The 11749-nt window shown below is 47.9% G+C and overlaps 4 protein-coding genes across 4 annotated transcripts; 1 reads left to right on the forward strand and 3 right to left on the reverse strand.

Moving 5' to 3' along the window:
• Positions 1–270: 270 nt before the first annotated feature.
• LHYA1_G008802 (uncharacterized protein) lies at positions 271–2059 on the reverse strand (the record flags this gene model as incomplete). The annotated part of the gene is made up of 4 exons (XM_031153720.1): positions 271–316; positions 350–1509; positions 1674–1838; positions 1940–2059. The coding sequence occupies 4 exons, from the start codon at positions 2057–2059 to the stop codon at positions 271–273; spliced, it is 1491 nt and encodes a 496-aa protein (XP_031001774.1).
• A 1126-nt stretch (positions 2060–3185) lies between these two features.
• Positions 3186–5039, reverse strand: slp1 (WD repeat-containing protein; the record flags this gene model as incomplete). Its single annotated transcript, XM_031153721.1, has 2 exons — positions 3186–3307; positions 3359–5039. The coding sequence occupies 2 exons, from the start codon at positions 5037–5039 to the stop codon at positions 3186–3188; spliced, it is 1803 nt and encodes a 600-aa protein (XP_031001775.1).
• Positions 5040–5768: 729 nt separating this feature from the next.
• On the forward strand, positions 5769–8157 carry ACBP5 (Acyl-CoA-binding domain-containing protein; the record flags this gene model as incomplete). Its single annotated transcript, XM_031153722.1, has 4 exons — positions 5769–6168; positions 6220–7144; positions 7194–7960; positions 8015–8157. The coding sequence occupies 4 exons, from the start codon at positions 5769–5771 to the stop codon at positions 8155–8157; spliced, it is 2235 nt and encodes a 744-aa protein (XP_031001776.1).
• A 1989-nt stretch (positions 8158–10146) lies between these two features.
• On the reverse strand, positions 10147–10896 carry cmd-1_0 (Calmodulin; the record flags this gene model as incomplete). The annotated part of the gene is made up of 4 exons (XM_031153723.1): positions 10147–10616; positions 10681–10696; positions 10748–10807; positions 10876–10896. 4 exons carry the CDS (start codon positions 10894–10896, stop codon positions 10147–10149), a joined length of 567 nt encoding a protein of 188 aa, XP_031001777.1.
• Positions 10897–11749: the final 853 nt, after the last annotated feature.

An 11749-nucleotide genomic window follows, 5' to 3' on the forward strand; every position in this document is an offset into this window, starting at 1 on the left:
AACAAGTACATGTCGAACGGTTTTCCTATGTGGTTCGGCCTGGAGTAGAGTAGAGTAGAGTAGGAAAGGGGAGGGATAGAGAGGAGCGAGGCCGTGAGCAGAAGAGATCTATGGTTAATGGGGTATGCGTAGAGATAATTTTGTTGCTTTTTGCTGAATGAAAGAAGAGAGATGAAGTGGTGGCTTTCGAGAAAGATCACCATTCATACTCTCCTTGTGCCTTATGAAAGACATATTCCTTGCCATTGACTGTAAGAACACCATCTTTCATTACGCACTTCCTAAATTCCCACCACAGATTAGCCACTTTCTCATCCTACGAAAACAAACAAGGAAAGAAAAAACATACCACTTGTTCTTAACCCGCTGCACTTTGTCATACATACAAAGCATTATATGACCCATTCCCTCATCCTCATCCTCCTCGTCATTGAGCCCGTCATCCGGATCATCAAGATCAGAATTAATGGCGTCTTCATCGTGCTCCTCTTCCTTGACATCTTCGTCTGAGTCTCCGCCATCTACTTGTATCATTCCCTCAAACACTGTACCTTCCTTGGCCTTTCGAGTACGAGTGTGCTTTGGTTGTGAGGATTGAGATCTTGATTTCTTCTTCAATTGTGAAAGAGGAAGCATAAGTCCTCCACCCTCCATACTCTGTCCCATAGCCTCGATCTTACTCCGTATCAAGCCATCAATTTCAACACGGCCCATTGTGGTCTCCTCACCGTTGCTACCGATCTGCTTGATGACAGTCTCGGCTTCGACGTCATCTGCGCCATCGGTTTGCGGAGGTGCGCCATTGAAGCCAATCTGTCCATTCTGAGCGTTCTGAGCGTTCTGACCGTTTTGTCGAGCTGTTTGAGCGCGGGCCTGCGCTTGTGCCTGTTGAGCAGCCATGAAGCTCTTATACTGCTGTTCCGTCATTTGTTGTGGTTGAGCTGCTTGCTGCTGGGCACGCGCTTGCTGTTGCTGTTGCTGTTGCTGTTGCTGTTGCTGTTGCTGTTGCTGTTGTTGTTGTTGTTGTTGTTGTTGCTGGTGCATCTGCATCTGCATTTGCGGGTTTAAACTTTGGCCTGCGGGGTGAAATGGGGCTCCTTGTTGAGTAGGTGGCTGTTGTGGCTGTTGGGCGGATTGGATGGCGTTGATGGATGCTGCAGCTCTTTGGCCGTAGTTATTTTGTAGGTGTTGGGCTGCTCTTTGCTGGGCGGTTGTAGCGCCAGCCATGGGCATTTGTGGCATGGTAAGGCCGCCGTGTTGGAAGGGAGGTTGGGTCATGGGTGGGCTGTCCATACCTGGCTCGGGCTTGATGCGAGGCGGGTTACCATTAGACGGCATGGGCTGCATCTGCTGCAGAGGCTGGCCTTGAATATTTTGGGGAGGAGTGTTGATAGAGTGATAGTTGCCGGCATTGGAGGGAACAGTGGGTGGGTTGGCCATAGGTGGTTCGGGCTTGGGATCCCATGGGAACTGGGCGACGTTCAAGCCTGACAATTTTGTTTGCCATCCCTATAAATATATCAGCACACGTAAAGACACCTTCATAAGGTTGAGGTCGTATCAGAGATACCATATCCCCTCGAAATAGAACAGCTCAAGTAAACCATAGCGACACGTGACTGCGATCATACCAATGCATACTAGCGCCTTGGCAGAAAGTGTCTTAAGCGAACGTGCCGGGTATAAAACAAGAGCCAAATACAGAGGGGTCGCCCACCCGTGAGAATCCAGGGCGAGCCCATAGGACAGGCAGCAGCGAAAACGAAGGTCCGCACGTATATCGACATATGAACCACCACAACCCGCCAGAACGATTCAATATGGAAGCGAAACACAATCTACCAGAACATGATGCGGAGAAGAAGAAGAAGATAATGATGGATTAAAGAGAGAAGGCAGTTCGGGAGTGTGGAGAAGATGGAGGGAAGGAATGCCGTACCAATCGCAACTCCTCGAGCACATTATCATCGACGCCTCCCTCCTCAAAGTCAACTCTCGAGCTCTCGATGACATCTGCGATGATCTGCTGGTACACGTTTCCGACTTGCGTGTTGGACATCTTGGGCTATGTTCTTTATTGCGTGCGTCTCTTGTATGTTGGCATGTGGAGGTAGATGTGAAGTCTCGTGCTCGCTCTCTTGATAGCCTTAGGGATGAATGCGATGCGACGGACGGTAGGTTTCGAGTGCAGCAATGATCCCGCCGCGCCTGCGATGCCAAAGTATTCTCACCTGCGACCGGACTGCAAAAGAAGCGACGGTGTTGTAAATTGTTCACGCCTTTGATGACGGCAAGCGGTATCGCTCGGACGCTTGACCTCTGAACCCCCAACGTAACGTAAACTTCGTGAATATCCTTTCCCTTCCTTCCCTTGTATGCTTGCTTGACTTAACGCGCCTCGAACTATCTGCTGTAAATATGCGTCGTATATCTTTCTCTGTAGGTGGGACGTCGGCAGTCGCTCTGTTGGCATGTAGAGTTGTAGCAGTAAAGGCGCTGGGCTGAGGCTGAGATGTTGCCGACCGCCCTAGCTCGTGCTTAGTAAGCGATAAACGGAATCTGAATTCACGCTCCCAGAAGGTGCGTCTGAAGGATGCCTTTTTAACTTAGGGAGTTTTGGGATGGGAAAGCCATATCAAATTACAGTTAATAACGTTGATTTCAAAGCTACTAAGAGTGTATTTTGGATGTTCTAGTGTTACCTTCAGCCAATTTCTTCTTGGCGGGGAAGCAACGCGGGGCAATTCGCTGATCCATGCGAAAACTTTTGAGCATCAAGTTCGCCATATGAACTTGCATCATCCGGTGGCGAAGGGTAAACTACCGTTGAAGACACTTCGACATTCTCCATTCCTGAGCCGAAGCTACTCAAGGTTCCTACCTCAAAATCACGGATAAGAGACGGGATCAGTGTATAATATTACAATTCTCATTGATGGCAAGTTCCTAATTACAAAGTCCGATGAAGAATAACACTCCCAACAAGTCCAAAGCCGCTTTCCAGTCATCCATCGTAAGCATTACTCGCACCAGGTGAAGCACTTTCTGCCATGGGCATTGAGAGAAATCGTCCAATTCCCAACGCCACGCTATAAATCCAACCGCTAAAAGCAAGTATGGAAATTTTTAATACTTTACCATTCGCCCTCGTGGAAGCAGAATGCTTCAGAGCGTGGATGATTCTCCTAACGGATGGTCATTTGCTTGACCATATCAGCCTTTCCAGAAGCACCTGACACGCTTGCCGAGGAAGCAGCGCCAGCCTTCTTTTCAAAGACCTTCCAGAACTTCAAGCTCTCATCGGCAGCTGTGGAAGAATGTTAGCAGCAGTTATTAACATGAGAAGGAATAAACTTACCAGCTGTTGCTAGCATCTGTCCATCTGGACTGAGGCAGCTGTGAAGGACTCGGGTCTCGTGTGCTGGGATCTCAACGTTACGAACCAAGGTAGGGTAGCTCCAGATGCTGATGGAGTTGTCTGGGAAGCCGCTGGTGCTGACGATCTCACGGTAATGAGGGCTCCATCGAAGGCTGGTGACTTGGGATCCAGTATCGATGCTGTTGACACGAGCACCGGTAGTGGTGTTCCAGAAGTGGATATGACGATCGTATGATCCACCTCCTGTGGCAAGGACGTTGGGTGCCCAAGGGCACCAACTAAGAGCCTTGACAGCAGCTTTGTGGTTGGTCTTGGTGAACTTAGGAACGGCCAAGGAGCGAGCATCCCAGATAGAAACGAGGTTGTCGTTGCCACCGGTAGCGAGTTGAGCACCATCAGCACGCCATTCAAGACCACAGACTTCGGAAGTGTGGGAAACGAGCTCGGCAATCTTGTGTTGAGCAATGCGGACATCATGGTTGAAGACCAAGCCAGATCGAGCACCAGTTGACAGGGTGTGCTTGTTCCATCCCATTACACCGACGCGGGTGTCGTGACCGTGCATGCTACGAAGCTTAGTTCCCTCCTCAACGTCCCAGATTTGGATCTCTCCTGTTCCGAGCCCAACACTGACATAGGCTCCATCGCCAGACCATTTGACACTGCTGACATAGGTATCTGGGCTAGTCTCCAATAGAGAGCTGACGGTGCCAGACTCAGCTGACCAGACATAGACATTGCGTTCGAGACCAATAGCAACTTGGTTGTTGGAAGACCAATCGAGGAGGTTGAGGTAGTAATCGTCCACGAGACCAGGAGCATCAAGGACTCGCTCTGGGGCTGTTGCAACACGGCGTCTGAATTGAGCAGAGGCAGCATTGGCGTTCTTGAGAGGACGGTTGTATTGGGAGCGGAGATCAACTGGCTTGGATGACTCGGGGGCAGCTGGCTTGAAGGCAAGGATGCGTTGGTTGAGGGAGACACCACAAGCTGATGCTAACGAGTCTTGGTATGCGACAGTGTTTGGTGATGGACGAGAGTAGGTAGATGGCTCATCGTCAGACAATGACAATGATCCCATAGCAGCCAGTGCATCGTCGGCAGCAGATGCAAGAGCTGATGAACCCTCTCCAGTACTGGACTTGGGTCTTTGCTTGTCACCGAGGTCGAGTTTGCCTGAGCCAACTGTTGCAATTGCTGAGCTTGCAGCACGGTTTGGGATGAACCGATCGCCGTATGATAGAGTGGTCTTGGTGGACTTTTGTTGACGTAGAGGAGCCTTTCTTGATCGGCTGCTGCTAGGTGTCTTGCAACCAGCAGTACCGGTAAGGGCAAAGTCGGAGACACCGAGTTCCAGAGCACGACGGGGGGTTTGTGCGTTTCTGGCGATATTTGACTTTGGCGAGTCGCGGTGTGATGTTCTTGAAGCCGACTTGGCGAAGTGTGATGATAAGTTTCCACTGTACACTGACGATGTCTTGATGTTCTCATTGTCCAATGTCTTCCTCTCTGGTGTGTAGGGCGAGGATCTGTTGTTGTTCTTCGACATTGCTGCTGCATGTTGGCGAGGAGAAGGGGTCAAGGGCATCCGTCCGCCAGCGGTACGGGTGGAGAACATGCCCATGTGGGACTTTATGGGGGTTGATACTGCGGTTGCCATTGTGCAATATCGGTTATGATCTCGGTCGAAAGACAAATAAATGTATCGATCGATGATGGTTAAAGAGGTTCGGTATATCGAACGAGCTCCAAGAGACTCAACCTAATGGTTCCTGGTAGTTGTTTGGTTAGTATGTTCGTTTGTTGTGCTCGATATATCGAAGTGCCTTCGTGAAGGAACACTTAGTCGGCTGGCGATCAATGGCGGTACAGAGTACGGCAGAAAGATCTAATGGACTTGAAGTATCTTGTATGAAGGTCTGGAAGGATGTGTGTGAAGTATGCAATGAAGCAAGAGGAGGAGGAGGAAGAGGTAGATGTGGAAGAGGTGGTGCGGGATTGAGAAGTGCAAGATGTGCGAGGAAGGAAAGAAAGAAAGAAGGACATCGAGCCTTTTCATAGGTACTGTAAACATGGATTTGGCGCTAGTTGTTGCCAGAGAGATAAAATCGGCGCCTCGGCATTCTCGTTACTTACATAAGTCCTGTGGCTGGTGGTACCTGCCGATATTAGCGTACGTGCTGCTGCGCCACATCTTCCCCATGTTTGTTTCACGGGCAGCTGAATGAAAGCCAACCGACCCCAAATCAACCTGCAACCAACAGGAGGACAATTTCTTCACGCACCTTGCTTGCGAATAACCTCCCAGGCGTATCAAGACATTGCCCTATTCTCCTACAATTACCCGTTCCCGCAATCCAGTCCACATGAACACATAGCCGTCGCCGCCATGGCTCAGCAGCCTTCGACTCCTGCTGGTACACCCCACTCGATCTTTGGTTCTGGAGCTGGTCCATCTTCCAGCTTGAATCAGATCACAGGAGGAGGTGCTCTGACACCCGGCTCTGCAGCATCTTCAAACAATACATTTCTGATGCCCAATTCCCCCATCAAAGGCCGTCTTAATGGGAACGATGGATATCGGCCAAAGGTGACGAGAACTTTAGGACAGCGACCCGCGTGCCTTGTTAATGCCTCGGTCACGTATTGTGGAAACAACCAGATATACGCCTTTGGTGGCTTCGATCAATACACCGACGAAGTTTATAACCATGTTCTGAGACTGGACATGGTCAGCCATCAATGGAGTCTGGTAGACAATTATGGCGATATTCCTGGGGTGAGAATGGGTTAGTTCTCTCCACTTGTATCCTACTGGACCTCAGCTCACCTCAGTCCAGGTCATACTGCAACCCTTTACCAAGGCGACAAGCTGCTCATCTTTGGAGGTGAAAATGAGCATCGAACCTACCTCTCTGACCTCATAATCTTCGACTTAAAGACTGCTCATTGGACACAACCTTCCGTCTCGGGACCAATACCTAAGGGACGTGCCAGACATGCTGCAGTTCTTCATGATGACAAGCTTTTTGTTGTTGGTGGAATAACTGGACATAACAACTATGTACTCGACGACATTTGCTACCTCGATCTAAAGACTTTCACCTGGTCCAGAGCATGGAGATTTGTTGGTAGATTTGACCATTCAGCATACCTTTGGGGTGACAGGGTCTGGGTCTTTGGTGGATTGAGTGAGGATATGGACAAGATTGGAGACATTTGGTGGTTGGATCTCAAAGGTAGCCCAGCCTTTGACTCTGCACCAGCATTCGGATCCCTCGATAGACAAACAGCACTTGGCCGAATGTCTGGTTCCTCTCGTTCAATGCCTCCGCCTCCACCTACTGGGGGAAGCACCGGCTACGCGGCGAATTCCAGCAGTGCGCAAGTCAATCCTCCCTCATTCCAATTAACTACCTCACCTCCCCTTGCACCTGGTACTATCTCTTCTCTCAAATTCGTCTCCGGTCCGCATATTCCTGCTCAAGGATCTGGCATGCACTTCCATGTATATACTTCCGGCAATTTGCTTGACTTTGTCACCCCTGCTGCTACAATTACTCCTCAAGATTGCTCTCTTTCCTCTCTGGAGTTAGACAGTTTACGCTGGCAGAAGCTGGCAGAAGGTCGAGATATTTTCAAACCCGGTTACCGCTGGCATTACTGTACTATCAATGAGGATGGAACCAAAGCTTGGTTGCTTGGATGCCCAACAGATCCTACGGCAACAGATCTCGGTCCAGGTGGCTTTGAAGAGTATCTCAGGTAAGTGTTTCCTTGCCTCTGGGTGAATGGCAGCTAATTCAGATAAAAGTGACATTATGGAAATCGATCTTAGTCGATATGGTCTTCTCGGCAATGGGTATTCTCCGGAGCCTCCATCCCAAACAACCCGCCAATCAGCGGAACGCACACTAGTACAAGTTTCCAAAGGACTCGGAGCTGATTTGGCAAAACTTTTCAATGAGCCTCCTGAGACTGGAATGACTGACTTCACAATCACTGCATTGAAGGATGGCGAGTGGGATGAGGACGAACTGATTAGCTCTAGTATGATGCAAACCAGTCACCAACAGCAAGAAAAGTGGCTATCTTCCGACACCAATACGTCTCCACCAATACACGTTCACAAGCTTATCTTGCTGGCTCGCTGGCCTCATTTTGCAAGACTTTACAACGCTCAGATGGCAGAATTTCATACCAAGAAGATGCACATCCCGGAGCCGTACACTGTCGTCAAAGCATTCCTTTACTACCTCTATACAGATAGCATTCATCCCAAAGACTGCGCTGAACTGAACGATGTTGCCGGCCTACTGGTCATATCCGACTTGTATGAGTGTCCGCACCTGCGACTTCTTTGTGTCAACCGGCTTTCGAAGGAGCTCGATGTAGACCATGCTTGCATCATCTGGCACTGTGCCGGGGTAGCCAGAGAGGAATGGCTTCGAAGATGCGCCGCAAACTTTTGTCTCCTTCATTGGGGCAGAGTAGTTCGTACGCGAGGCTTTTTGCAGCTGCCACGATCCGCCCTTGTCGAACTCTCCCAGGAGATCGACATGGAGGGACGTGTCGTAGGAGGTGAGGATCTCGACAGGGTTGATTTTTAGACTATCATTTGTTAACAAGCATCAGGCGAAGAACTTGAGTATGTGGGTGGACTCGGCGGCTCTCGTTTCGGATTTGGCGGGGTTGCGAGAAAGGCCAGTGTTAGCAGCAACCAGACTCTGCCGACAGGGTCCGAGGCGGATGAGAACGAGGAAATGGAAATGACTTAGCTGATGGTTTATATGTTTTATGAGGTGCATAGTGGCGTTTAGGAGGGGGAACTCATGTGTAAACAGCCAATCAGATTAGAGCGAGCATTGCTTTGGCGTTGTGGAAATTACTTATAAAGTAGTAGAGATACTGATTGCTAAATACATTGATCTCTTGTTCAGTATCTCCTGCTGCACTCTCTCGGTGACCAAATATGCAAAATTAAGTATGTGCTCATACTCCAATCCGAGCAGTAAATCCGCTTGATCGCCCATTCATTTGCTCTAAAGCATCCTTAATGGCACAATGTAGGGTACTTTAGTAACAGGATACCTACACTTCAACCCCCTTTCACTCTCTCACGCCTACCTTACCTTACTTACCCACAAAGTAAAGTCCCGCCTCAGTCGACCCACCCAACGAGCATTACTTACCAACCCAGAATGCGAGTCAATGTTCACGGTACTTATGGGTTGTTAGATTATGATGTAGATGGATGTAATTATGCATTCCGGGATTCCTTGTTTCTGATTCTTGAAGTTGGGAGATTGAGAGACATTTTGGGGTGAGGAAGTGGCAAGGTGTTTGTGGTGAGTAAGTGGTGTCAATATAAAATGAAGGTTTCTTGGAGAAAGGAGACTAGTATATGGGTTGGAGGAGGGGAGGGGGGCAGTGTAGTGTGGTGCTAGGAACGACAAGATGCCGGTATCGATACCGATACGTTGGCTCATGTTTGATTTGATAGACGAGGCTAAAGAAGGAAACATATTCTGTGATGTTGGAATGGGTGTTGATTACATTGCAATGCAATGCAGTGTTCTAATATGAAAGAATACTACGATCGTGTCTAAGATTCTACTGTGTAATGTAATCCGTGACCTCTTTAGAGAGGAAGAATCGCCAGCGAACAAACATTACATAGCGTTCGTTTCTTCCACAAACCACGACCGAGGAACAGGAAGGAACTCTTCTGAAGCTGGGAGAGACACTGCAAGCACGCCGAGTCATCGTTCCTGTCTTTGTTATAACTCAGACCCACCCATACGCATATGCGAAAAGATAGTAACGAGGGTGCGGGGGTGATTTGCAATGTTTCGTGCATTCGTTCGCTTGTAAAAAATGTTGGGCGTGTTACGGGATGGCACTTTGACAGTACACTTTGGGCCACGCATGGCTTATACACGTGTGGTGTGGGATCATGAGGCTTTGAATGAGGGAAGCATGTGGAGCAGCGAATGGGATGAGCCGATAGGCATTGGGCTTTGAGATCTTTGCTGTGACTTTAGCAATTTGTATGCATATTAAGTAGAGGAGCGTCGCATGAAAATGGGGTGGAAGAGAGAAATAAGGGAGAAGGTTTTTGCATCTACTTGATGTTCGTTGCATAAGCATATTTGGGGCTGTGTTTGTACGAGTACCAGCCATGGAATTGAAGTATAGGCCAAGCGTGAAGAGCGGTAAAGAAACTTGGGATTGGAAAGATCGTATTCCACGGCGCTTCATGGAACTTCAGAAGAGTCTCAATTACAAGGAAATCGAAAAGAAAGGTTTACTTCTAAAACATATACTTCATGCAATTCGCTATCATCGCGTCGAAAAAGAAAATCGGAATGTCAAAGGTCTCGTCGGGAAACCATAGATCTCTCCAACCATAAGGTCCTGGCAGATATTGTGGTATACCTAGTGTTCGCTTGCGTGCGGAAAGCTTGCCTAAGAAAATCCGTCGGCGTACGAGCAGCGACTCGGGCGAGATAGAAAGGAGGAAGACCTTAGTTTTGAGATGAAGGATATATATTATAAAGCAGATTGAAAAGAATAAGAAGACCCGAGACCAACACACAGATCGAAGCGGGTATAGCCAGATAAGGCAGAGATTGGTATCGAAAGACACGAAATGCCAGCATTTCCCTAGGACATAACGCCGCCAAAGACAATTCGACTTCTCCTCGGCATCATTACTCCCTTTACTTTTCCATACAGAAACTGACAAATTCCTCATCTAAACCCAATCAGTATTTATACCACTTCCATAAAGCCGGATTCGAAGGCAGGGGGTCGGGGTTGGGGGGCATACAATCGATAGTCCCATCACCATTCTTATCAACCTCCTCAACCATGAACTGCACCTCATCTTTCGAAAGGTTCTGCCCAAACGTCGCCATAACTGTAGCGATCTCGTCCGCAGATATTGTGCCGCTGTTATCTTTGTCGAAAACCTTGAAGGCGTTGCGCATTTCTTGCTCGATGTTGGCGGGTTTCATCTCCATGGTCATCATTTTGATGAATTCTACAGCGATCGCACATTGATTAGCGTTTGCGACGGAATAAGCATAACAAGGCGGGGAAAATTTACCTTCTAGATCTACGGTACCCGTATGGTCGAGATCGATTTCATTGATCATGTCTTCGAGCTGGGAAGGGGTTGCCTGGAGCCCAAGGGAGTGCATAACGGCGCCCAGTTCCTCCTTGGTTATGACGCCTGGACACGCATATATATTAGCCCCATTTGACAAGAACTAGAAGAATGGCTGTGGATTCCTTACCATCGTTGTCGCTATCCTAGATGGGTTATCAGACAAAAGTGTAAAGTATCGCTAGGAATGGACTCACAAAAAGCGCAAACGCGTCCTTCAAGGCTGCCTTGTCTTGCGCCTGCTGCGCTGTCAACTGCTAGATACCACCATGTGGTTAGTATAATGCGACAACTTAGAGCAGAGGAACGCGGGACTGTGTCTTACGGTTGCATTCTGTCCCGACATGTCGAAGTAGCTCATAAGTAGTATTCTGGTTGAGCTGGGTGATGTGTTTTTGGAATCTTGAAGAGCTTGAGGTGGGGTTGATTGCAGATCAGATTGGCGTCCACCAAGCTTATATCAGGTGATAGTATAACATGTGACAGTCCCCTTTTTCTTTGCAGTCTTTCCCGGGTTTTGTCTGGAGTAAAATGTACGAGCTGATAGTTGTAAATCGAATTTAATTGACTACAACCATGTGATTTATATAAGTGTCGCAGACGTGGAGTGAAAAAAAAAAAAGCTGGAGTATGAAGTTCAAACATTACTACTACGCTAAATTGACCCCGCTGCGGGGTAAAATTGTCCCATCAGTCCAGCATACTTCAAGTTGTATCCGTATCAATCATCATTATTTCATCGTTTCATATTTTAAACTCTTTTATAGTAACGTAGTTGTAGGAAGGAAAATCCATCCATTCTTCCTTCTAAGATCTACTTTAAGGTGAAGTCTTGATATTGGAAAGACGCATATTCAAGATCTAATCAAAGTATCCAGCTTAATTGCCGCTAGCCAAGCAATCCTTTGAGCGCCATATATACATGTAGTTATATATATTAGTTTGAGAATCTGCTAGTATTTCTACTTTATGAGATTATATTTCTTTGTAATTCTTTACTTTCTTACCATGTGGGCATCAGCAGCACAAATAATAGCTTCATTTTGAAACCTACATCTTTTCCTTATTTCCTTGACTGAGTACGCCTAACCTAACAGGAAGTCACACGGACATAGCTTCTTCGACGACCTGTTTCGTTCCCAAGAAAAATCGTCTTGGGCGAAACCGCGAATATATCACAAGTAATGTTTACTTAACGT

The sequence above is a fragment of the Lachnellula hyalina genome (assembly GCF_007821495.1).
Source record: "Lachnellula hyalina strain CBS 185.66 chromosome Unknown contig00212, whole genome shotgun sequence".
Classification (NCBI taxonomy): domain Eukaryota; kingdom Fungi; phylum Ascomycota; class Leotiomycetes; order Helotiales; family Lachnaceae; genus Lachnellula; species Lachnellula hyalina.